The sequence below is a fragment of the Oculina patagonica genome, chromosome 14 (genome assembly GCF_052425735.1).
Source record: "Oculina patagonica isolate OP01 chromosome 14, crgOcupat, whole genome shotgun sequence".
Classification (NCBI taxonomy): Eukaryota; Metazoa; Cnidaria; class Anthozoa; order Scleractinia; family Oculinidae; genus Oculina; species Oculina patagonica.
In genome coordinates, this window is record NC_135771.1 from 15681986 (window position 1) to 15708830 (window position 26845).

Here is a 26845-nt window from a genome sequence, read left to right on the forward strand (position 1 = left end):
CCATGGCCTCGCGATGCCATTCTATCTGAGACAGAAACAAAACAATATTCAAAAAACCGCAATCCTAAAAAGTTTATTCTTCATCAAAGAGAGTGCAGGATTAATGTTATGAAATTTCGTAGTATCTTTGTAATATAGATTAGGAAATAACCTTGCGAGCAGCCTGGCGATATACTATTTGCTGTTCTTCGCTAAATGAAGAAAAATGATAGCACGCATGTACATGGTAACCTTTTAATCTTGACAAAATCAAAATGACAGCTCCTGTTGTTCCCGTGTTACTGAAGTAGCCTACATAAACAGAGTTCCGCCCTGCAGAACCTCCAGTCTTGTAGTTATTAAATGAACAGTCGATGGTAATTAAATCTCCATGCCCATTTGAACACTCTTTAAATAATGATGTATTACGTATACAAAATGACGCAACACATTGACAAAATGTGATCAGGAAGGTTACGTACCCATCGTTCTTTGCTAGCAAAGCACCTTCATCTTGCTTCCATTTATGGTTAAAACACTGACAGGGACAAAATGAGCTTACATGCGCGGAGACAAGCAGTCTTTGCACCTTACTACATCAGAAGAACTACTAGCTCCAATACCTTCTCAATAAAATACTCTCATACAAGCAATTCTCAATACTAGAATACAAGCAATTCTCAATAATACAACAACGAATTATTTATTTTTAAGAGGGTTTTAATGTGATTCACTGTTATTATATGGAAACAAAGGTACGTTCGTGGTCTTGAAATACAAGGTTAATGCTATCACGTAGGCACGATATCATAAATTGTAGCGTACGTATGCTCGGAACTGAAACTGATCGAAGGCTCATTGCAAGCTTGTAGTTTAAGTTCAGTTGGGCTGCGATTGTTGCGATTTGCCTACTGAAATCGTCCGTAATTGCAAACAGTTTCTTCTCTTTTGTCTTGACTGATGTAGGAAAGTCTTTTAGCACCGGCGTATCTTCGAATCGCATTAGTCTTGAACCTCGAGGAGCAACACGACATGTCACACTGAGTTCGTGGATACATTTCCTAGTTAACGAGTTTGGCACTTCCGTCTACCATCGCCTGTTAAACGAGTTTGTTAGTCCGGTGTACCATCGCCTTTTAATCTGTAGCTACGTCGGTCATGGATTATTCTGCAAAAATAATAAAAGTAGGTAATAGTCTTAATTTCCCATGCCATGAAATTCTCATTTGAGATTTACAATACGTACTTTTGGCTACACTCATAGCAGTTTTAACAGTTTTGCTTCCTTCGACTCATACATACAACAACTCATACAACAAATACAAAGCTCAGGAATACATTCAATTTTCGTACAAACGTTTTACATCGCAAACGCCAACTTTTTGATGCGCTCCTCCTTCTTATTGTATCCGAGACACATAATAAAGTAAAGAGCATAATGTCTCAGTGAAATAAAAGAAAAAAGAGACTTATGCGATGCAAGGGGAGGCGAGAACGGCTTAAGCCATTCCTAGCCACTACTGGGATGACCTGACAGTCGACAAAACTGAAATTAATCGATTTTACATCTTGGGATTTCATTGTTAATTATCATAGCGTATGTAGAGTCAACCTTGATATGTACTATCCAATGCTTACAGATGGCGTGTAACACTCAAAGTAGCTACTTTCGCAAATATAAATAATGGTGAGCAAAGCCTTTCATTTCAAATGCCTCAGTGTTTTAGTTCAATAAAGCTACTCCTTAGCTTATATTTATAAAATATGCCGGAAGCTATTTATATCTACAAGTGGCCGCCTTTCCCAATTAAGTATAAACATGGCTAAAACCGGAACGCAAACATAATCTTTGTAACTTTGCAAGATCATTGTACATTTTTACGGTTATCCGCATCCATTCTCCTATCTTGAAAGGCAAACCACATTCAGGGAACTTTACAGATCTCTTACGAAATTAAACTGTCAGAGACATACTTTTAGTCCTTCCAGTGATGGTTGCAATAGTCGTGCAGAAATGGACCACTTCTGGCCAAACTGGCCTCTATATTGTACTTTGGCAGTGCAATTAATAGAGGATTTCATGACTGAGGGTGACACAGATCGAAACGTCTTTCGCTTCAAAACTGGTTCTAAATCATCACATTTACTAGTAAAAGGGAGTTGTGAAGTTTTAAACTGTTAAGCCATTCCTTGACTCCGCTGGGGTGACAAATGACATGCACTATACACACTCATAAAACAACGATTCCTTCCCGACGGCCATGAGACAGAAACAAAACATTTCCGACAAAACAGCAATCCTAAAAGTATATTGTTCAACAAAGAAAGCGCAGTAATAAGGAGTAATAATATTACTGTTTAATAAAGATTACAAAAGAACCTCTGAACCTTGCGAGCAGCTCACATCTTTTGCTGACTTCGCTAAATGAAGCAAAGGATAGCATGACTACAACAGAATCAAAATAATCAAGCATCTGTTATTGTTGAGGCATTCTTACTATGCCTATAACAACGGCCCGCTTAACCTGAAAACCGAGGTAATACAACTGACAAACATGGAAATTCGTTTGATCAAAAACCAACTTTCAGTCGCCTTTCCTTGCGAATCCTGATACAAAGAAACTAAGAATATTTATGCGAGCCAAGAAAGATAAAAGTTAACTTCGTTAATTAACCTGTAAAAAATACTGCAGTTTGAGGAGCCCAAAATCAAGTTGATAAATACGATCTTTTTTTCAATGTCAGAGGATTTTTTGTGCCAGGAGTTTCAATGCGATATTTGTTAAGTGCAATTTAAAAAACTGATAACCAATACTCCCCTTTTTAATAAGAAAAATGCAAAAATAAACTCAACTTCATCTTCAATTCCATACAAATAATTAGCTTGCAATTTATAGTTTATCAAGATTCATTAAAATTTGCCCGAGCTGAGTCACTGAATTTACAGACCTACATAGGTATAATGAGGAGGCCATCGATCGCAACTAGTTCCAGACAAAGCATTTAACTCGATAGTCGAAGAGTTAAGGTTTTAACTGTTTAGCCATTTCTTGGCTCCGCTGGGGTGACAAATGTTGCTTTTTGCTGACATGCACTGTACACACTCATAAAACAACGAGTCCTTCCCGACGGCCATGACCTCGCGATATCATTCCATCTAACATTTCCGACAAAACAACAATCCTAAAAAGTATATTCTTCAACAAAGAAAGCGCAGTAATAATATTACATGTGTACTGCGTAGTTTCTTACTGCGTAGAACCTTGCGACTTCGCTAAATGAAGCAAAGGATAGCACGGCATGCATGGATGCATGACTAAATGGTAACCCCTTAAATAGTCACAGAATCAAAATAATCAAGCATCTGTTATTGTTGAGGCATTCTTACTATGCCTGTAACAACGGCCTGCTTAACCTGAAAACCGAAGTAATATAACTGACAAGGATGGAAATTCGTGTTCCCCTTTGAACTTCAAGGCAGTTCTGTTTACATGTCTAGACTGAATTATTTCAAGGGAACTTTTCAATGTTCTGGCCCAGGAATATATAATGAATACTTGTCACTTATCACAACGCCAAATTGAATGTATTACTGAAAAGTTTCAGCAAAACAGGATGTCTTTTTCATTTAGTTCTTTCCAAGTCGCCTATCAGTATTTGCACTGCACAACAAAGCTCACCTTGTATCAAAGGAGTGATATAGACATCGAACGTTAATCCGTTTCTGTGCAAACAACGTTTGCCACTAATATCGTGTATAAACTTTATCGCGAAGTAGGTTCGGTTTTGATAATCCATTTCTTGTGAATGTTGGAGCTAAATGCATAACTTCATAGCCGCTGCTCGGTGGTAAATACGAGATACGAGATAAACAAATCGATCAAGAATGTCCTAGTCTGACATATCAAACAGCGACCTGTTAACAGAGAGAGACTGGAATCCAAAGGTCTCCGTGACCATAGTTAGTATGCCGTGACGGAGAATTTGTAATTGCAGTTTCTTTTATTTTTCGGGACTTATCTACAAGAATAAATTCAGCAGCATATGAAGATTCCAGTAGAACGGTAATATTGTATAACTTTCGCTTTTATCTTCAGTATCATTTCGTCATTTCGTCAATAGGAAATCAGTAACCTATGATGGTGAGAGTGGATTTTATGATAATACCAGTTTAATAATTCTGAACTTAAAACTGCTTTTGGGTACCCCTTATTAAATACCTTGGTTCGAACACTAAACATCTTAAATAAGATATGTTTTTACCGGGAAGCAAATTACTTTGGTCGATTGGTTCGATTACTAGAAAATATTTTATTTGTTCTGGGCTGTCTTTAAACATCTATAAGCGTTTCGCTCGCACGGGAAAGAAAATTGCAATCAGGGCTTTATCGGCTACGGGAAAAGTTTAGAAGTCAAGGTCGTTTCGCTCGACGTTACTCCGTGGATCAGTACGCAAACACAGTTTATATTCAAACTGTCAAAGTCGAAAAACATATGCAAATTTTTGACTTCTTTAACATAAGTAGGTTTTGTGAGAAACTGGTGTTCCACGTCATCAAAAGGGATAGCGATAACCCGGCCATTTTGTGCGTACATCTCAAAGGAGCTAAGTCAGGTATTTTGGAGACTTTGGAAGCAATCTCATTTTTTCGACTTTTTTTGCTTGTTTACAAGCGAAAGTAGGAGAATAGCAGTTATGTTGGGCAAAATTTGGAACATTCTTGTTAACTCTCAAAAGAACTTTTTTAATTTCTCAAGGGACTGTTTTAATTTCTCAAGGGATTTCTTTCCGCTGTGGGTGATGAAAGGGTCTCTTATTAGTATTGCGTCAACACTTGCGATCTCGTGTTAAAGACGTGACTTGTCACATATTCCGCTGTGGGTGATGAAAGGGTCTCTCATTAGTATTGCGTCAACACTTGCGATCTCGTGTTAAAAACGTGTATAAACGTTATATAACAATTATTTTTATGCGTGGGTACCCGTATTTATTCGGCTATAAGCCGAGCGATTTTTTCACCAAATCTTACAGAAAACTGGTCAAAACTCAACCAAATTGGGGGTTCGGCTTAAAGCCGAGTATTTCCGCCGAAAAAAAATTTCTTGGTACTAGAAAAGAGTTGAATTTGAATAAATTATTCATCTATAAGCCGAGCGATCATCGGTAAAGAAAATTAACAAGCATTTGTAATTAATTCTTGTTCATTACCTTTTATTTAAGTGGTGGCTCCTAAAAAGCCATTTGGTTTAGTGAAGAAACCTTAAGAATGAAGTTTTTATTCGTCTTTTCTTCGCTATTGGAACTGCGGTCGTCCATCGGCTCGCTCTGGAATATTATTTTGTCGGCGTGCGTGATCGTCTTTTGAACGGTCGAGATCATTCGAAATCTCGCATGTATTGAACAATTTCCTCGCAATCTCTTCCACAAGTAAATTTCTTCCTGAGACTGTTTCTTTTTCTTTGGCTTTTTAAAAGTTTTATGCAGAATCAACCGCTAACGTGACACTTAAATAGAAGAAAGAAAGAATCGATTGTTTTGACTTGCTTTGGCGACGTCAGAAACTGACCAATCAGAAGCAACTGTTCCCACGCGCTTGGCAAACATTGTAACACGATCTATCAGAAAGCGGCTGGCTGGATGTAATATTTTTCGGTGAGGGTAAAAGGCGGAATGAGTTTGCGGAATGGCATGTGGCATGACTTGCGGAATGGCATAATTATGCGGAATGTAATTTACGCGGAATGACTCATTGACATAAATTATACTGAAAAGGGCGCCAAAATTTTAAAAGAGAAGCCGCCTTATTAAATCGCTGCTGGCTCAAAGTATCAACTGAGCAGTGCAGTATGGACAAGGAAACTTCCATAGAACATCGTTGAAAAGATCATTTCAACGTTCAAATCACCGATTTACGCCTAATAGAACCACAGAAAATATTTTAGCCGCTTACCGTGACGCTTCCGAGGACTTGAAATATCGACTATGCGTTGCTAAAATAAGCGGCTGAATCTTGGCCGAGTAGTTTTGTTAACGTGAACAAAAACTCTCGTCTATTTGCCTTAAAGAACAGAACGATATTCGTTCTAAAGCTACGTACTTCAAGGCAAGACAAACAAGTTCAACCCATTTGAAGAAAAGTTTTTTTAAAAAGACGGCGCATTGAATGAAAGAAGTGACTTGTTGTTAGTCGTCCGCGAAATAATGTGTGACCGTGTCACTGCCGTGTTCAAGGAATCGTTTCTTTCTAAATCAAAACTTGCTACGGGTAGGAGAAAGCTATTGGTTTCATTGACGACAACTCCTTTTAGTATGTTTCTAGCTTTTTATTACGGCGATGAAAAGATCGTGACACGGCTTCTCTGCTGGTGTGACACTAGTTACACCGCAGTGGATTTTATCGATGTGTGTCTCGTGACCGGGTCTCGTGATCTTTGCGGTAAAATTAAATGTATATTTAGCGCATGATTTTCTTTTCCTAAGAGAAAGCCAAGTAAAACTGCTGGAGCGATCCGTGGTCATAGCTTAAAATATAAATGGTTTAAACAGATCTAAAAATATAAAAGGATACTCTAAATTTTCGATCGCCTTCTGCGGTCTTCTTCAGAGAATGATGAAGAAGACCGCAGAAGGCGATCGAAAATTTAGAGTATCCTTTTATATTTTTAGATCTGTTTAAACCATTTATATTTTAAGAAAGCCAAGTATTCATAACAAGTAGGCAGTGATAATTTAATACTCGCCGGATTCCTTATCAGAAAATCTGAATACGAGCCGGCTAGATTTGAAATACGATACTTGTTTTTAGACTTCAGTTTACCATGCAGCCGGTGAATATGAAAATATCGCTCTACTCGATCGGCGGTCGGCTGTCGCTTTTTAGTGTTAATGTCTTCCACTGAGTTTATATAGCCTTCGCAATGGCAGGGGAAAAGCTAGTCCGGCTTTTCGCAGCCTGGCGTTCGAGACGAACCTGGAAGCGTTGCGTGATTTCGGCCCGAGCAAGGCTAGTAGACTTTCAATGAAACAAGTACGCCGTAGTGTTCCAAATCTCTCTGCTTTGTATCCTGTACATTACTAAATCGATCATTCAACACGTGATGGATAAGGACAAGTACCTTCAATCGATTGTCATCATGTTAAGACTGCCGTTAAGTAATAAATAATGCGGCTGCTCATAAAAATTGGCGCGCTTTTCAGTATAATTTATGTCAATGAGTCATTCCGCGTAAATTACATTCTGCATAATTATGCCATTCCGCAAGTCATGCCACATGCCATTCCGCAAACTCATTCCGCCTTTTACCCTCACCGAATATTTTTGTTTCAAACTACAAACTTTTAATACCACGACTTCTCTGCTAAAAGAAACCACTTTAGAAGAGTTTGATTGGATTCAGAATACTCGACAAATACCGGCAACAGCACGGCATTACGTGTTGATAACATCTAAAGTTTATCCGCTTGATCTGCCCGCTGGCGACTTGCGAAATATTTTGCAACGAACTGAACAGTATTCATCCCGTATTCTCTGGAGATTTTGCAGTTGTTTTGAACGGTCTCTAGTAGCTTTTGGTATGATGATCGATGACCACTTAATTCTTCAGAAGAATGCGTGATTGTTTGAGATGGGATTCTAAACTCAGGTGAAGTTTTGTCAAGCGTATGTACGGTTCTAAATAAATTCATCTTTTATTAGTAATTTATTTTGTTGTTTTTTCAGTTGCATACATGTAGTTGTGATTTAACAAATATGTTGATTTGCTGCTCGTGGATTGTTTTGTAGTTTGAAGAAAAAACTGGGTCTCGGCTTATAGCCGAGTGTTTTGGGTTTATTTTTTGTCAGACTCGAACTGGTTCTGAAAACCGAAAGTTTAGGGTCTCGGCTTATAGCCGAATAAATACCTTTCACTTGGACCCAATTTTCAGTCATTGCTACTCGGTTAATTCGAAAACCCCGCTAACTCGAAGACTGTATATGCTTTTGATAAATGTAAAGAATTTTGTAATTAAGCCAAAGTATATGAGACGCAAAGCACCCAGCCGTCGCGACTGACAAATACAGCATTTCCTCCGCGAAAATAAAAAAAATGCTTAAACTGAAAGACGTTTGAATTCTTCCATGATATGTTCGAACAACAATGCCCAGGATAAACCTTCTACTCATACTAACTTCATGCAAAAAAGTCGATATCTCGAAGAGATCTTTGATTTCGCTTAACATATGTCGCTTGGTCACGTGGTCCTCTTAAAAGGTATTTGGAATAATTTAGTAGAAATAGCTGCACAGGCAGTTTATTCCTTTTTCAGTTTCAATTTTTGTTCCATAAGCTTCTAGCTACAACGTGTCTAAACATACATTGATTACCTTCAATATGTATTGATGATAATTTCACTGCCATCGATTTCTCCGGACTACAACTTCGTGTTCCCAGAGCAATAAGGCTGAGTGATCAGACAGCACAAGCACATGACATCTTGCCGGACTGGAAGTTTCTCAGTTGCTCGGCTTATAGGTCTTATAGCAGTAGGGACACGGAAGCCTTACAGAAGAGCGTACCTTTAAAACAAAATATATGAAAATATGAGACAATATCAAGCAGGCAAACGAATTTTAAAACCAGGCAATATATTGTATATATAATGCTCATCGCGCCTAAGAGGCACATAAGGCTGAAAAAAAAAACAAGCAATGTATCAGCCTCAATTCGGCTGTAAATATTACAAATAGAGGCTTGGAACTAAGCTGAACTAAGCATTGAATTTCTAGGCTACCAACTTGCCGACAACTCGACATTTTTTCGCCAAACACCCTACACTGGGAATTTTATAGCTAAGCTCAAGTTAAAACAAGAAGCTTAGAGAAGCTTAAAATCGGGCGGTAAAACATGCCTTCGTCAGAGATACTGTATCCCTCTTCTAAACTTTTCACTTGGGTTTCCCTTCAAATGCTTAACTGAATTACTCGTTACGGTGTCAGTTAGAGAAACTTTGAAAGACCATTTTAAATATTTAAATGTCATTTCGCTCAACCCTTTTCTATTATTCACCTTGTGCAATTCCCACCTTGTTGTAGACCTCCCGCCTAAAAAGGGCACCCTTTTTGGCAGGTCCATTCTATATATATATTCCACTATAAAGAGTACCTTCAGGAAGAAAACACGGACATACAAGTCATACACAAGGATTGCTGAAGTTACTTGTGGCTATGAACTTTATGTGGGTGGTCACTAGCTTCGTGGGTGGTCACTAGCTTGGACAAAATGTGTGGCTTGTCTCACTGGCTGGTTCAAACAGTTTTTCTTTTCAAATTTGTGCCTAACAATTAAGTGTCCGGTTCTACCATCATTAAATCGATCTTTGTCGTAATTATTAGGGTAGTTCAATCAGGTAGTGTATGAACTGAGGACTATAGAAACATAATCGAGTCGGTACAGTGTACCGACTCGATTATGTTTCTGTTTCCTGCTTAACAACAACAAAAAAACAAGCGTTGTTTATGATTAGCAGTTATCATCGGTTATTAACATGTACAATAAATTATTAGAGTGTAAAATAATATGCAAATATAAATATATTAATAACACAAAATATGCAAATAGGAGTACAATCATGGATTTTTATTGTTATCGCCAGCTGTGAGTATAGTTCATTTTGTGTATTTTCGGATGGATTTCATTCTGTTCGTCGAACCACATTTGGGCTGTTACATTGTTTGTCATGGCTCTGGAAAAATCCAACTTAGTTGCAGAATAAGCAAACTGAAGTCTTTTTTTCTAAAACACAAGTTCGCGATTGCACATAGTTTATATGTGATTAAAAAAAATATAACGCTTTTCTTCTAAGACAGAACGTAGATTGTCTGAAGTAAGAAGTGTACTTCCACTACACTCAAGTATCAGTGCACGATGGCAGCTTGTTCTTAGGCTTTGTCTTCACTTTCTTTGTTTTATGTCCAAGTTGCTCCGTGACTGCAATGAATCATTCTGTAAACGTACAATGTCAGTTCAGCTGATTAACTTGAGTCCGTAGCTTCTGTGTTTTTTAATGAAATCCCTCTTTGGTAAAAAAAGAAATGTCCATTTTTTCTTGACATATTCAGTTTCATTTCAGTTTCATAATAAATGTCGCCTTTGATTTTTGTGTACTTGACTTGTGATTGACGTATTTTCTTGGCCTGCAACTAAATAAAATCAGAGAAAGAACCTGTTTAGTTTTAGAGCCAAAATAACTTGAGATAGTAGGAGGCTAAATTTATTTAAGATTAAAATAGTTGCATGAAACACTTCAGTTGTCAAGGTTTCAACAGCCAATTGATTTTTTAACAACACTTCTAATTGATAATTGCCAATTACTCGTAAGAATTGTGTTATAGAAATGGAGAACTTGACTTAAGAGTGTAGTCGGTTGATTGGGGACAATCGCTGCGTAAGTAAATGGATATAGTTCTCCAACTCATTAATAATTCAGCAAGTTAAAACAAAGAAAATCATAACCGTGAAGGAGGTTTGGAAACCCTATCTTAATTAGCATAGATTTTGTACGATTTTATTTCTCCATTTATTCCGTAGTTTTTGTTGCGATTGAGAAGATATATCAAACACTCGAGACAGTGTTTCATTGGCTATCCAAACATCTCGGTGTTGGATATCCCGATGAAACACTGTCTCTTGTGTTTGATACTGATTACTTCTAAACTTAACATGTATGAAAAAACTTAAAGAAAGCGAAAGCTTAGGATGATTGTAACAGCCGTAAATTTTAAATTAAAGTATCACTTACCTTCATGATGATGCAGGGCTTGGTGTCTGTCAGACATACATGCACAGCTAGCTTTGCACAGCATTGATTGCTGTGCACCAGGCAGAGTTGTTGAGGACATATCGTCCTCATCTTATCGTTAATTTGTAAACTTATGTTTTTGTTGTTTGCCGGTGTTTAAATTTACCACTTTCTTTTTCACTTCATTCACTACATTGGCTAAAATCAGTATTTATTCACGAAATTAGATAGACTCAAGATTTTTACTTCATTGGCTAAATTTACTATATTTACTACATTAGCTAAATTCACTATATTCACTAAATTGGCTATATTCACTACATTGGCTAAATTTACTATATTCGTCTAAATTGGCTAAATTCACTAAATTCACTAAATTGGCTAAATTCGTTATACTCACTTGATTGGCTAAATTCACTATATTCACTAAGTTGGCTAAATTCACTATATTCACTAAATTGGCTAAATTTCACTATATTCACTAAATTGGCTAAATTCACTATATTCACTAAGTTGGCTAAATTCATTATATTCACTACGTTGGCTAAATTCACTATATTCACTAAATTGGCTTAATTCACTATATTCACTAAATTGGCTAAATTCACTAAATTCACTAAATTGGCTAATTCACTACATTGGCCAAATTCAATGCATTCACTACATTCGCTAAATTAAATTCACTGCATCCACTAGATAGATAAATAGATAAATAACTTTTATTTAAACATGATAAATATTCAAGCTTATAGCTTGTAGGGTTTTGTAGGAAAATAAAAAAATACAAATTTCTTAAGTTTAATATTTAAAATTTACTACATTGGCTAAATTCACTTTATTTAATAGTATAAAAAAGGCAACAATGTAAATTCACATTCACGTTGGCTAAAATAATTCACTTTTTTTACCATTTATGTATTACACCTGCTTACTAAAGCTACAATTTAAATTCACTACTTTTACTACATTCACATCATTTACTACAGTCGGCTAAATTCAATATATTCATTACTTATATTAAATGACTTTTTTACATCATTTTCTCTAAAATAGAAAAGTATGTTTAAAAGGCTTGGAAAAACTGTTGTTTTTTGGCACAAATTATTTTTGTTTGCATTATAAATAAAGAAGGACTTTAACTGCATCATGATCTGAATAGTAAATGCTAATTACGATATTTTCGACAGTTTTGAACTTTTGTGACTTGACATAAACGTGATCGAGAAGACTTCCTGATAAAAATGTTGGTTTGTTAACAATTTGTTGATAACCTAACGTTTTTTCCAAAACATTCTTTAAATTATGCGATTCTTTTTCATCCAGGAAATTAATATTAAAATCACCAAGTATTACATCGATCGTGTACAAACTGATGATATGTCTGAGGTTGTTAACAAAATCATGCACGTTACAGGCTTGTTTTCGGTAAAGGAATAAAAGTTTCATTTCACAATTCTTCCGTCTAGTGAAAACTGTTGTCAACATCAAAGCATTTATGACTGGAAAATACTCTTTTTCAGTGATAAGAACCGTTGTTTTGTTACAGAAAGCTAGGCTTGAATATCTATCATCGTTGTCGTGCCTGTTTAGTATGAAAGGATCAAGATGATCTTGCATATCATTGTCTGAATCAGATGGCAGAAGTTGAGTCTCCGTTAACAGAAGGAGATCACAGTTAAAAATTTTAGTGTCAAATTTCATGTCAATACTGTGTTTACGAAGCGATCTGATATTTAACAGCACAATAGGTATAATAGGATCATCTTGCTGTACTTGGAAATTAGTATTATCCACCAGCAGCGATGTACTTCGTAGTCTCTCATACTCGTCAAGTGCTCTTGGATCTGCTTTGACATGTTTGTGTTCTAATTTTCCAAGCACATAAAGACCTTGAAGAGAAGTGGCACGGCTCAGAGCAACATATATTTGTCCGTAGTTAAATGACCTTTGTCTAAACAATTCGAAACTTACAACAATTTTTTTCAACGTTAATCCTTGAATTTTATGAACAGTACACGCCCACGCCAAAGCTAATGGAAACTGTAATCTTTGTATTTCTGGAGATGAACGCTTTCCTGGGTTACACTTTATTTTAGCTAAAATTGGTTTAATTGCCACAACTTTGTTTTCTAAAGCAAAGGTATCTGCAGATTTTTCAATCATCAAGTTACCTGCATCATCGTCATCAAACTTAACGTACACGATAGTGGGCTTCTGAGTAATTTCACTCACCATAATTCGAGCCACAGTACCTAACTGGCCGTTTATAAGTCTGTCAGAGATATCGACATTGTTTGTTAACATGACACGAGCACCTTCTTTGATAGATATCTCAAAATCAAGACCACCCGTGTAAGAACGTCCCTTTGAAAGAACTCTTTCGATATCTGTCCTTGATACATTGTTTGGATATTGGTCAACTGCTTGAAGGACATGTAAAGGCATGGAAATGTCTTGAAGACGTTGATTATTATACTCTGTAGCAGGTTTATTTTCAGCCCACACATGAAGCTCATTTGAAGGATAGTTATTTGTGTCATTGAGATCAATCGATCTAGATTGAATAGTACATATGTCGGCTTCTGTGTGTTTTCCAACCCTCAATCTGTTTAAGAGCTCAATGAAGGCTTGATCACCCTTTTGCCTCATAATTTGAACCAATTCTACCATCTTAAATTCATACCATGGATGTGCTAAATTGTATGTGTCATTGGCATAAGAAGAAAAAATAGGTTTCTGTTTGATAGGTGGTAACTGGAGTAAATCACCCACAGCGATAATGCTTATACCGGCAAAGATCTTTGAGCTAGAGCTTCCAAAAATTCTTTCAATCTTTGATGGATATGCAGTAACATATTGTTTGAAACCATTGAAATTTCATCAATAATTAAAAGCTTGAGTTCACTAAAACTGAGCCTCAACAACGTTTTCTTTTGATCTGACAGTGGAGGTAAATTAATTCCAGCATCTTTTGGAATACCTAGTGCTGTATTAACAGTTGTACCACTAATGTTTACAGCTGCAACGCCAGTAGGGGCCATTAAGAGAACTGTTGGCAGGGAAGGATTTAGTGCAGCATACTTGAATGTATTCATTGCAGTGTGATAGATTGTTCTAATTAAATGGCTCTTTCCACCACCACCTCCACCTGTAACAAAGATGTGTATTGGTTCAATGTTTTGTTTATTTAAGCAGTTTACCTTCTTTATCATGCTTCTACACCAAGACAGCACAATGTCATACGTAAAACGTTGTTTTTGATTTAAAGTTCTTACAGAATTGCGCAGTACATCATCTGTAATAGAAGATGGTTGGTTGTAAGTAGTAACTCCTAGGGATGTTTGACATGGTTTTGGAAGTGATATCAATTGTTCAGGTAACTGCTCATCGCATTGATCAAACTCATCTATGTCAGTTGTTGGCTCTGTTGATAAATCATCGTTTTCTTGGTCATTAATAGCATCATATGATAGATGATTCAGTTTCACTCTATTTTCACTTAACAACTGCAATGCAATATCAACAGCCTCAGCGTTGGGTTCAAATATTCTTCTGTTTGCTTCTACTTTAGTATTCACTACTGGGTCCTGAAATTTGGTTACGTATAATTGATCACCACCAAGAAGATCACTCTCTTTTCGCCATGGAAAGTAAAGCATTAGTAAATGATGATAGAATTTTTCAGGCTCTTTTGTTTTGCTTGGTGTGTGAAATCTTATAACAGCCTTCACCTTTCGACGTTTCATGATTTCTTGGGAGTTAATCAGCTTAATTGTCGGTGGTAGAGCTGATTCAGAATTAGAAACATGGTTGGATTCTACTAAGTCGTCAGAAAGTACATTTGGCTGAACATCATTAATCTCATCAGGATTTTGTCTGTAGTCTTTGTAGTAGTAAGCCGCAAATTCAGCTAAGCATAACTGGTCAACAATATAAGGTCGATCACTGTATCGTTCAATTACATTTGACTTGAAAATATCAGTACTATCGTCGTCAAGTGCTTCGATCTCTTGTTGACATTTTGCAACTCGACATCTTTCTTGCGGTAACCCAGTATTAACAAAAATTGTGCAAGGAAATGTCTTTCGTAACCAAAGTTCAGGCATGCATCTGTAAACACATTCTTGAGCACTGACTTCCCTATAAGACAAGAAAGCTGCACCAACCTTTTTTAAGCTTTCTCTAATGTTTAAATTATTGGCTTTAGCTTCTTTTGCGGCATTCATAATAGCTTGGGAACATTCAGTCTCATCTTTTGAAAAGTATGAACAAACATAGGTTATGCACTTGTAGTGATTAAAAACAGGCTGTAAATCAACATTAGCCCTAAACCCTTTTATTCCAGCTTCAAAGTAATTATTGATAAAGCAACTGTTAATTGGTCTTTTAAGATGCAGTTCAAAATCGGCATCCGCACTAATTGATAACGCCCAGTTATAGTCGTCTTTGGAAATTTTGCACATAGCCAGTAAATCGTCTGCAGTTATGCTTGAGTCATAATTAGACTTACTTGGATCCAATTTTTCATTGATTTTCTCTTTTACAGAACATAAGATTTCATTACGCCTTTCCAATAGCATTACTTTTTGATCATTAGGAATTTCATCTGGCAGTGGTTTAGAAACAAGTGTCTGGTCTGTGAAAAATTGGCCAAAATTAAATCTGCATGGAATATTTTTATACTTTTTACAACTTCTTGAATGAGTGTGCTTCTGATATAGGTTTACTAAGTCATGGAATTCGGAATCACTTTCCTTTTCTGGAAGTTTTCCTTGCACATGTTCATCAATGTATCGTATATAAGTTTCCTCGTTGCCTTTTTTCAGCTCAGGACAATCTGAAGTCCATATCAGTGAGTGCAAGTGAGGAGATCCACGCATTTGAAATTCAATCCTAAGTGCATAATAAACAATCTTTCCAATAGGGTTGGCGTTACTTAGTAACACATCCTTGAAAAAAGTTTCCACTCTGTACTGGAAGTGCTTAGCAGTAATAACAGGGTTAAGATTTAGCAAAGAACATTTCTCATTATATGACAAACTGTCGATTTCCTCATCCGTTATATTTTCTCCTTTTATACGAGACAATATGTTGAAAAGTTCATGCCATCTAAGATCAGCACATGACAAAGTCATAAACCATGTTGGGATTCCTAGTTGTTGTACCATTGCTATCACTTCATACATAAACTTTTGCCAATACGGTGGACTGCCTGGGATACCTCTGAGAAAAAGATATGCCTGGTCCTTGAATATCAGATTTTTGAGACATTGTTCATTTGATCGAAATTGTGATGCTGTAACTGGCCGGCCGCGTAGCTTTTTCAAAGCAATGTTGATGCTATCTGAAACTTTCTTTTGCTCAGTAATAAATTGTGCAAAGAAAAGGTATTCAGGATTCATTGCAAATCTTCCACTATAATGAAGTAAACGCGCATTGAAGTATTTGACGGGTGTTAGTTTTTCCTCTCTGTCCATCTTATATCCATATCTACCTTTAGGAAAGAGAACTGGAAAAGCAAGCTCTTCACAATATCTGTCGGTCATCATAGACACGGGATGCTTGTTTTCTCCAGGAGCAATATCAAAGATTTCATTTCCAGCCGATGTAGTCCTTCCTTGGTCATCAGATATTATAGGGTAGTCTGGAATAATGGATTGAAGACAGGTTTCACAGGTTGCTGCTCTGTGTTCGTTGATTGGGTCTTCCTTATCACAGTCGTCAGTATCATCCTCACTATCTTCCTTGGTGAAAGGTGCACTTGGAACATTGTTTGCATTTTCTGATCCGGCGTGTTCGTAAAACGATTCTTCCTTCTCACAATCGTAACTTCTATTGTCATAAATATTATTAGGCGATTCGGTTCCATTTTTAGAACTATTTCCAGTGTTGGATCTATTTTGTTCTTCTTGCGCACAAAGACATGATAGTTCAGGATCAATGTTCTCAAGGTTAATAGTAACATTGTCATACAACTTGTTATTACTTTTAAGCCATTCGAGAGCATGCATTATTAGCTGTGGACGAACTGCCTGAAAGTAGACATGACCTCTGAATTGTAACTTCCTCTTTAACTTTAGCATAATAATTCCAGTACTATCGGGTGGCCGTGGTAAAACATTACATGTATCTTCACAGGTAACAGGAACATTACAAATCGCTCCTTTAATTTTCCGTTGCTGACCTTTTGGCATCACAATGATTTTTTGAAATACTATTCGTTGTGAAATCAGAATTTGCTCGAGCTTTTCTAAATCTGCAAGTTCGCGTGGTACATCATCAACTCCAAGGTTGTTGTGTACTGCCTGACAGGGAGTTTTGTTTTTGCTTTTAATTGTATTATGACAAGTTCTGCAAATATACAGCTTTTCATTGAACGACTTGACACTTGAAAACAAACAACAGCTGGAGTCGTATTTTTCCTTCTTAAATTCAAATACAGTTTTTCTGTACAAGAGTCTATTGCAGACTACACAAATGTAATAAGGACCTTCCCTTATATCTCGATTGAATTGTTCAATGTAGTACTCTAGTGGATGTGTAGATGAGCATTGCGCTTGCCTTAATTCTTTTTGTCTGGTCGTGTAATTTTTTATTAGGTCCTCCCTCTTACTAGCATCCATCTGCTTGTATTTTTTAGCTTTCTTAGCACTTAGCGCTGTCTTTTCATCGCTATCCATAAGCCTGTATTTTTCAACTTTCTTAGCACTTAGCGCTGTCTTTTCATCCTTATCCATAAGCCTGTATTTTTCAGCATTTTTAGCACTTAGCGCTGTCTTTTCATCCTTATCCATAAGCCTGTATTTTTCAGCATTTTTAGCACTTAGCGCTGTCTTTTCATCCTTATCCATAAGCCTGTATTTTTCAGCATTTTTAGCACTTAGCGCTGTCTTTTCATCCTTATCCATAAGCCTGTATTTTTCAGCATTCTTAGCACTTAGCGCCTTTTTTTTATCGAGTTCCATGTTCGCATACTTTACGGCGTAACAATCTAAGCAAGCGCGTTTCTTGGCTGGTTCCATAGCAGCATAGTTTTCCCTGCGTTCTTTTGCAAGTTTCTGCTTTTGCTTTACGGAGATATGCCTTCTTAATACAGCCTGGCGGTCTTTGTTTGATATTTCACAATTACATCTTATGAAATGCATTTCGTATGCTTGCGTATCTAACGTCGTTTTATCTCCAATCATTCTGAGAAGAAGTTCAATTGCGCATGTTATGTTTTGAATTATCTCATAATCATAACCTTTCGTTTTGCTATTATTGAGACCAAATAGAGCATAACTTGTATTGCCTTTACAATCTCTTTTGAAAATGCAGCAAACATAGCACTTTAACGCGGACATCAAAAAGCCGGTATTGTGTTCTTGGTTTTCTGCAATAACTTTTTCCATTTCTTGGATAAGGCGTAGTGACTCTTGCGCTGTTTTTCTTCCCTTGTATGATACACTTATACGTGCCTCGATGTTTGCAATGTCTATTTCAAGAGAATTTGGAAGATCAGAGGCCATGCAGTCTTCGTTCAGCATGAGTTTTTCTTGCAGCTGGGAACCATTTTCAATTATGGCATGAAATGTTTTTTCGTTCCAATAACTAATTTGCTTTAAGACTGAGAAGCAAATTGCATAAAAACAAATGAAACAGCATTGCTTACAAGAGCAATTAGCACCACTTTCCTGTAAACGATCTTGATTTATTTCAGTTTTACTATTTCCAACATGAACTGGTCCAGAGATTTCGGAATCCGTTAGACCAACACTTTCAATCACTTCTGTTAATATCTGAACTCCTCTTAATTCATAAAGTGCATCTTCAACTGATAGGTAAAAGTTTTTAAAATACTGTACTAGTTGGCCAAGAGAAGCTATCTCAATTAACACACAGGTTCCACAGGGATCAGACATTCCTTGAGAATCACGGCTATGCGAGTCAAATACTTTAAAAGTATTGTCCCTTGTTATAAAAATTGCTACGGTGCTGATCGTTATTGTGAGAATAAATGACTTGAAGTTTCCTCTTATTAGAGAATCAAAGGCTTCTATCAGGGGTAAACAATGGACATCTTCTGTTGCATAGTCATAAAAATTGTGTACAGTACCAAAGTAGCTGTCACTATATTGCATTCTGTACATGGTTTCTCTTAGACATATCACTTCGGGTAATTCTGTCAACATCAAGCGATCCTGTGCGGCTGAAGTTGCGAGGTGTGTGTACAACTCATTACCAACGGTCATTATCTCTACAAGATCTGAGGAGGATCTTACTGGATAGGCAAAGCTGTATAATATTGCTGTCAAGCTCATTGCCACACACTGATTTCCCGCGTTTGAACCAAATACTAAACTATTTCCTTGACTATAAGGGGCATGAATGGTTTTGGAAGGATCTACAACAAACGGGCCAGGATTTGTCTCTACATCCCCAGAAAGCTTACTGACAATATTGTTTATTTTGTGATTCACATTTTTGTACACCATATTATTCCTTGATGACAAAATTTTACAGCCATTTCTCAAAGGGTATTTTTCTGTCACTGTAAACCCATTGCCTTCCGGAATACGTTCTCCATTAGCAGATGCAACTGTTTTGCGTAGCAAGGGTGTTTGAATAATATGATAGAGTTTTGATGTCTTGGGGACATTTTTTAATACATAACTTCGGATTCTTTTCCTTAGTTTTCTTTTTTTCAAAACCCTTTTCAACTGTTTTACAGGCAGCCTACTCGGCTCTGTACAGCGTCGTCCTTTTCCATTATGCTGGTTGTCAACACTACTGATAAACAGTGCAAAACGAGATCTCAAAGAAGTTTCTTTTATTATCATCATTGGGTCAGGCATGTGGATACTCAGTAATGCAGTTTTTCAGTATAATTGTGTATAATTGTGTATAATTGTGTATATTTCAGTTGTTCTAAGTTTTCTCTCCGTTACTTGGTTAATCACCGTTACGCTGAGACTTTGCTCAACCTAAGATAATTATTGATAACTGGCGGATAACTCTTGATCTGCTCACTCTTCGATCAGGTCCTGAATTTCTTGGAACCTAAATAAAAAGACAAAACCACAGTAAAAATATTGTCTTTTAAAAGCTATTTATTTCATTTGTTAAAATTAATATAAAGAAAGCTGAAAAAAGGAAGAGTACAGTTTTAGATCAAAGTACGGTAGTTGCTAAGTGAAGCCTAGACATAAGGGAGATGGTGGGGTGGGGTGCAACTTAACTTTTAAAATAGTCAGAGAGTTGTTTATTGATTTGCTTACAGAAGAAAGAAATTGTGCATGACCAGTTTAATTTTTAGCTGGTTGTGCTTTCAATTTCGTTTCCACGGCTCCCATGACATCAATTACATAAGGGACACTGAGGCAGTTATCATTTTTTTCAGCCATTTAAATGGCTGTATAGCCAGGTGTTTTCTGTCAATTTCTGTTCTAGGGGGACATAAATCAACCTCGTTCCCAGGGTCTCTCTCTCTCCCCGCCCAATTGCTGTAACCGTTCATCAGTTGGTTACCTAAAATGAGTGCTGTTTCGGCTCCATTAAATCCTATACCAATTGTAGAAGATTTTAGGCGGAGCCACCCACGATGTGAGCGCAGTGAGGGCCTGTCTACATGGAAGGTGGGTGCAAAAGTTTTTATTCCCCGAGTTTGAAGGATGTAGCTGGGCTAGAAAGCGTTCAGTTACGTTTTTAATTTCCCATCATTCGTCTTTCTTTGTCTTCGCTCTTGAAGGGGGGCGCAGGGGGGGAAGGGGGAGGGGGGGAGAAAAAAGGGGGGGAGGCGGAAAAGACATTCGTCTATAATTTTTCCCGCGAACCGTGTTAATAATGCGGAAAAAATACAGACAAATGTATGGAAAAATTGAAATGTAACTAAACTATTTCTCGTCCAGTGACATCCTTCAAACTTGGCAAATAAAAACTTTTGCCTAGAAGCTTAACTTTACAATTCATAAGCTGTCCAGAATTCAATTTTTGTACAAGATATTGCCGTCAGTTTCCCATACAAACACTATAATTTCTACCCGCTTTGCCTTCTCGCCAAGATGGCGTCGAAAACGTGTGTCTGTAAAACCAGCAACACCCTGAACACAACATTTTTTTAACACAGATAATAAATAAACTTGATTTCTGTTTGATTGCGCTAAACGGATCCTGTCGATCGGGTGCCTGCATTAAAATGACGACGTCATCAGTTACACGTCGTCGCTTAAAAATGTTAACTCAAACTAATGTGAGAAACGAAAACTCCATAAAAAAATGAGTAATCAACAATACTTTCCCCGAAAACTCAGCTGAGTTTTGACAAGAAATGCATTGGGAACGAGGTTGTGTTTAGCAAAATAGTCCTGGGACTCAGGAGTCGGGATACGTTCAGATCGTCTTCGGAATACTTCAGACGTCTTCGGAAATCTTCGGATATGGTCGTGTTGTCTTTGGAAATCCTGGCAATCTCAGGATAAAAATCTCATGCCACTGACCAAGCAAAATAGAATTATTGTTTGTACTTATTATGAGCGCATCTTTGTTTTTACTATTATTTGAATAAAGTCCTTGGACAGCTTTGGAATTTTTCGTAAGAATCTCCGAAACCCTTTAATTTAAGTCCATTTGTGGAAAGTTCAATCTTAACTTTGAAATTCTGATTGCATAGTTTTAAGCAATGAGTAGGCTCCAGTTCACTAGCTTTATATAATATTTATTAATTTTTTTTAATTTTAATTTACCGTATTTTCTCGATTAAACGCCGGACCCCGATTAAACACCGGCTTCAAATAAACGCCAGATCTCTGAGACCAAGTTTTAAATAAACGCCCCCCGGCGTTTATTCGGGGTCCCGGCGTTTAATCGAGGTCCCGGCGTTTATTTGAGTCGATCCAATAAGTGAAGATATTCACTAGAAAGGCACTGATATGACACGTACTATATGGTATACGGCTTTTGTTATTTTAATAAATGCTTATTGAGTAAGTCTGGCATAACATTAACTGCGGTTCATGACGTACAACAACACAAAATTGAAAATATAGTAATGTTAGTCAATGTTCCGGCATGCTCTTTTTGTTATGACTGACGCACTCTCTTTCTTTTGTTGTAGTGCTCGCTGTCGCTAAAATCGCGAGGATCCCTCCAGCGTTTGTTTATCAGTTGTTTTAGCCTTGTCAAAAATTGTGCTTTCTGGGTGGAAATCGCGCATTGAACAGTAATAGGGACTTCAAGGCCGCCTTGTTCCAAGTTGCTAGCTCTGTAGGTTTCCTGCCCCACTTTAGCCGAAACATTCCCTCCATGTTTTACGAAGTAGCAAAGGGTGGATGAGAGCTCGATAGGGATGTGTCCAACATTAATCTTGTCGTTGTCAGGTCCATGCTCACGGTACACAGCCATCGCACAAGGGTCGTACTTGAAAAAATAAATCAACTTAAACATGATTGAAAATTTTACTTCATAAATAAACGCCGGACCCCGATTAAACGCCGGCTTCATATAAACGCCGGGTCTCTGAGGCCGAGTTTTAAATAAACGCCCCCGTTTTTATTTGAGAAAATACGGTATTTTAATTTATTTATTTTTTATTATCTGTGTTAAAAAATGTGGTGTTCCGGGGGGGGTGGTTCCCAGGTGTTCCAGGTTTCACAGATACCCGTCAAAAACCGTGATAAGGCCTATTCACGAAACAACAAATTTAATAATATTTCAATTTGGCGGCCAAAGACTGCCCAAAAATAGATGTAGTAATTTTCTAAGAGCTTGCACATCAACGTAAAATAGGTTTGAAGACGGCAAGCCTTGATCATTCAGTAAAAAGTCATATTTTTCTTCAATCATTTAGAGCTACATGGTTTTCCTACGCTGTGACACGCTTCAATATGTCGCTGTCTCAACTCGGGTAGAAGGGTTGTGAATTCCGCATTGTATTTAAGGCGGGCTATGTTTCATTCCTTCTAGCCGGGTAAGTCGGTCAGCCGGGGCACCCTACCTCCATGTATTCAGGCCCTTACAGACAAGACACAATATTATTTAAGGAAAACTGACAAACAAAAACTGTTACAGGTGTATTCAATCAAATCATATTTGAGCAGAAAAGAACTTGTTTTAAGTTTAAAATCTCCGAGTCTAGAGGTATTTGCAATTTGTGTGGTAATAAAAAAAGATGAGATAAATAAACCGTTGTGTATTAATAAACTTGTAAACACAACACTCTGTGATGTGTTTATTCACTGCTTATCAGCGTTTGTTTGTCCTGTAGTATCGAACCAAACCCGATGCAATTAAAGAACACAAGAAAGCGTTTCATCATGTCATTAGAATGGCGAGACGCAATTAAATTCCACCTTACTATTTTATCAATCTTTGCTTTTGTTGAGCAATATATAATCCATAAAAAAATTAAGGGGTAGTTTTTCCAATACGAAACTAATGGGAGAAAACTTAAAGACGAGGTTTGACTAAAATAACATGCGACAAGTCACGTTTTTTGTTGTCTGTGAAATCAAGGAACCGTCACGTCCCACAAAATAATCCGGGACTCGCGGGAAAAAATAGTGCAATTTAACGAAGTTACATTTATTTTCGATTTTTGTTATAACTTTTATTCACGTTTTCTGTTTGTGACGACAGTAGCGAGTCTAGCAAAGCACGCTTCAAAAATTATTCTGTTCAAAGGCTGCTCAAGTTCAACTTTGGTCGGGCACACAATATACAAATTTAATTCATGTTCTGTGATAAATTTTAAGAAACACGACCAGAAAATGCGCGTTTATTTTCGTTATTGCTTTCGTCGATGTTTTGGTATTCGATTTTAAAAACGACCTCAATTCAATTTTATTAGTTTTGGTGAAAGTTATGCGCCCAGCAAAGCACATTTTGATAATTCGAAAACTTCAATGCCAAGTGAACTTGCTCGTCGAGTGATCGATGGTGGATACAAAATACCTGTGCAGCACACGCAAGTGTCTGATTATCCTTTCTACCAGAAATATAAATCGTTTTATCGCAAAAACTATTTTTGCTCGATATCCTGAGAAATAAGCTGCTGATGGAACAGAATTTAATAGCAAGAAATTAAGAGAAACGAGCCATTTTACAACAGTAAGGCAAGTTACCATATTAGTCCAATGATTCTATGAATTCTTTCCCCGCAAGAGCAACATAATTCTGCCTCTGTGGGCTAGCACTTCCCTTCTATTAAAACGATAATCGCTAAACCTCGGTAAACCAACAGAAATTGTGATCTTTCGAGCAATCGGCACGGAAGAAACAGACACAAAATGCTGTACAGGTAAATTTTGACTGTGACAGTAAATAAAATAAACACTTACCTGAAAGTCACGTTTCTTGTCCACGGGCTGTCCGTGAATTGTAAATACACTGCTGTAGATTAAAAGCTCAAAGCAACTCCTCATAAACGCTCGACTAGCACATCGAACGAAGACATCAACAATGCTATTGCATCACAGCTCACTGCGTTTTGAAATCTGTCATGACGTAATGGTTCTTTATTTAGCTTGTACCACTTGTACATGTCAAACTGCGTTATTTTGCGGTATTCAGTGCATTCCGGGTACGTAATACGACGTTTTGTTTTCGCTCTAAGTCAAACGCTTCAATAAAACAGTTCTTCCTCAATAACATTTCTTTAAAGTTGAGTCTGGCTGAAAAAAGTACACTGCAGAAAGCAGTGACGCTGGCAGTTTCCGGCGAAGACAAAATTGCGTGAATGACGTAGTGTTTACTACGAAAATAGCTTTCGCAATTTGAATATTTAGTACTCGCTCTGAGACAAACGTAAGAATCTCCAAAAAGATGTTTCAGATTGATTTTTTTTTTCAAGATAAGACCAAGAAATGTTTCGAAAAGTATTTGAATTTCGAAAGTTTTGAAGCCGTAAAAATTGTGCGTGTCAGAGCCGTGGAATTTATTAATTGGTATTGCGTTCACAATAATAGTTTGGACATGGCAAAGAAAGCAAGATTTTGTAATGCAAATCTCCAGTACTCGCTCCAAGTCAAGACTAAATGCCGGACACAAAAATATATATATATATTTCGCGTTTAACAGAGCATAGAGTACTCGTAAAATTAGACGGGAATGATTTTGTAACACAGCTTCCAGGGAGTGAACATTAAACCTTGTACGATTTGAACGTAATATTTCGCTAGTAATGAAAACTTGCGTGACCGTGACCAAGGGATCGGCTGGGCCGCGAGGTTCTGGAACGATTTACCGACAAAAAAAAAAAAAAACGACAAAATCTGACACAGATTATGAATCGGGCCCAGGCCCCGCCCGATTAATTATGAAAAAGTAACACAAGAACTAAGAATGACTGTCGTGTGACTGTAAGTGTCACTGACGAATTGACGAATCAGCCTTTCTCGGTCTCTCTCCTAAATTTATGCCTTGGCATTTCTAATTTTATGCTTCCTGAAAGACAGTGAACATGGATCTAAATTTACGAACACCAAAGAGGTTACGAATTTCCACCGAAAGCTAGAATTACATGCCGATTTTAATATTGCGTCCAGCTAGTGCGTGTTCAAGATTCACGCAATTTGTGCATTTGTACTAAATACTTTGAGCTTGTGTTACCTTTTATCGTCTTTTTAAAATGATGGCTTATCCTCGGCCACCTTTCGAAGTATGTCAAGTATTAGTCCTTTAGAACACTGATGTAAAAGATGTGTCAGGAGAAATGTTACCTTTCTCCTACGAAATGCACAAAAATCGATTTAGACATAGACTGACTGACGAAGAACCAGCAGAACCAGTGTAAATCTAAACCGGCTTTTCTAGCTGCGGTGTTGACCTCTAAACCCGCACTCCACGTGCCGGTAGTTTGCACGTGTAGCTGAAATGAAGAAAGATTGATGAGGGAAAACAACAATTTGCAACCGGCATTTGCTCTTTACAGTAGTTACAATCAATTTTGTCTTTAAATTGATGGCTCGGAAGGCTTCAGAAGTATCAGTCCTTTGGAATACCGGTATAGCCCGAGAGAAAAGAGAACCCTTAAGCTGACCCCCAATGGGAGATGGGGTGGGTTGCCTTTTATATACCTTCCATGGAAAATGGTACCTCTTTCACATATACCTACAGTACAAATACTGCATTGGAACTGATACTTTAGTACTTCACTAACGACAAAACACTATCAAGAAAATAAGTTTCAATTTAAGTTTACGTTTCTAGTCCTGGATTCTGATACTGGATTGCGCAATCCAATCAGAAAGTAAACGAGTCAACGCACGGAACGAGGCCCCTGGGCAATGTGCGTGTATAGCACTGCGCCACGTGAATTAACCCTCAGAATCCTAAGGTTCTGGTATTTTTTAAGCAGTTTTCTGGGCTCAAACTAATCTGTCGAATTTCGTGATTGCATATAAGAAGCTCAAGTAAAAATGTGTGCTGTTTCAAAACACTGAGGGCTCAAAGTTTCATTGTGACGTCAGCATTCAACCGTTTCTTTCTTGTTGAGCGAGCATACGGGCTCGAATCTGGCGAATATTTCGTTTATAAGTGTTTTTTTCGAGTCATTTTCCACTGCAGAAGCCCCCAGGCTGGCATCATTAAGCTAGAATGGTGGGTAGAGGCCAGCATCTGAAAGAAACCAGAGGTGAGAGATGATTTTGTCTTGATTGGAACGCCAGAAATATTCGAATCGAAAGATGGCGGTTCATTGGTAAAGTTGTCTCTCTGGCCGTTCTGTGGGTGCCATGACTGTTTTTCCCAAGCATCCCTTTCGGTCAGCAACGAGGAAATTACAGGTTTGCAAGCATAGCTCTAATCGAATAGTAATTGCTGAGTCTGCTGAATGATTGATGGGAAATTTCCTTTGTGAACGGAAGGGAATAGGGTCAAAGTTTGCTGCAAATGTATATTTTTGAAGTCAGAATTATTTTTTCATTAAAAAAAATGGAGGCAAAGATGTGTGTTTTTTGTTGCTGTCCTGTTACGTAGAAAACGGGCATTTTCAGATTTGCTGCTGAACAAACAACCATATGCAACAGAAATCAAGAGTTTTAGTCAGTTAGTTGGCTTTTAAAGCTATGAAAATTATCACTTTGCCATAAAAAGCAGTCATTACTATCATGT

The 26845-nt window shown here is 37.4% G+C and overlaps 4 protein-coding genes and 1 long non-coding RNA gene across 5 annotated transcripts in view; 1 reads left to right on the top strand and 4 right to left on the bottom strand.

The window, feature by feature from the left end:
* Positions 1 to 26845, top strand: part of LOC144638034 (uncharacterized) — a 44013-nt gene that overhangs the window by 4436 nt on the left and 12732 nt on the right. The gene's annotated exons all lie outside the window — the stretch shown is intronic.
* Positions 662 to 26039, bottom strand: LOC144638051 (uncharacterized). Its single transcript, XR_013567872.1, has 3 exons — positions 25453 to 26039; positions 8346 to 8537; positions 662 to 1147 (listed from the first exon to the last, which is right to left on the bottom strand). It is a non-coding gene; the product is annotated as an uncharacterized LOC144638051 (long non-coding RNA).
* Positions 11534 to 13535, bottom strand: LOC144639101 (uncharacterized). Its single transcript, XM_078498353.1, has one exon. It carries the CDS (start codon positions 13427 to 13429, stop codon positions 11876 to 11878), a length of 1554 nt encoding a protein of 517 aa, XP_078354479.1. The 5' UTR covers positions 13430 to 13535; the 3' UTR covers positions 11534 to 11875.
* Positions 13820 to 18101, bottom strand: LOC144638496 (uncharacterized). The gene is made up of 2 exons (XM_078497689.1): positions 14035 to 18101; positions 13820 to 13907 (listed from the first exon to the last, which is right to left on the bottom strand). Exons 1-2 carry the CDS (start codon positions 17944 to 17946, stop codon positions 13878 to 13880), a joined length of 3942 nt encoding a protein of 1313 aa, XP_078353815.1. The 5' UTR covers positions 17947 to 18101; the 3' UTR covers positions 13820 to 13877.
* LOC144638043 (uncharacterized) lies at positions 21687 to 25045 on the bottom strand. The gene is made up of 2 exons (XM_078497151.1): positions 24073 to 25045; positions 21687 to 22153 (listed from the first exon to the last, which is right to left on the bottom strand). Exons 1-2 carry the CDS (start codon positions 24154 to 24156, stop codon positions 21818 to 21820), a joined length of 420 nt encoding a protein of 139 aa, XP_078353277.1. The 5' UTR covers positions 24157 to 25045; the 3' UTR covers positions 21687 to 21817.

Coding starts and splice junctions, on each gene's coding strand:
- LOC144638496 (XM_078497689.1), bottom strand. CDS start 17,946: ATGATTGGAGATAAAACGACGTTAGATACGCAAGCATACGAAATGCAT. Junction 13,908..14,034: donor ATGATGTACTGCGCAATTCT/GTAAGAACTTTA, acceptor TCTTTGTTACAG/GTGGAGGTGGTGGTGGAAAG.
- LOC144639101 (XM_078498353.1), bottom strand. CDS start 13,429: ATGGTAGAATTGGTTCAAATTATGAGGCAAAAGGGTGATCAAGCCTTC.
- LOC144638043 (XM_078497151.1), bottom strand. CDS start 24,156: ATGAGGAGTTGCTTTGAGCTTTTAATCTACAGCAGTGTATTTACAATT. Junction 22,154..24,072: donor ACAAGAAACGTGACTTTCAG/GTAAGTGTTTAT, acceptor TATTTTTTCAAG/TACGACCCTTGTGCGATGGC.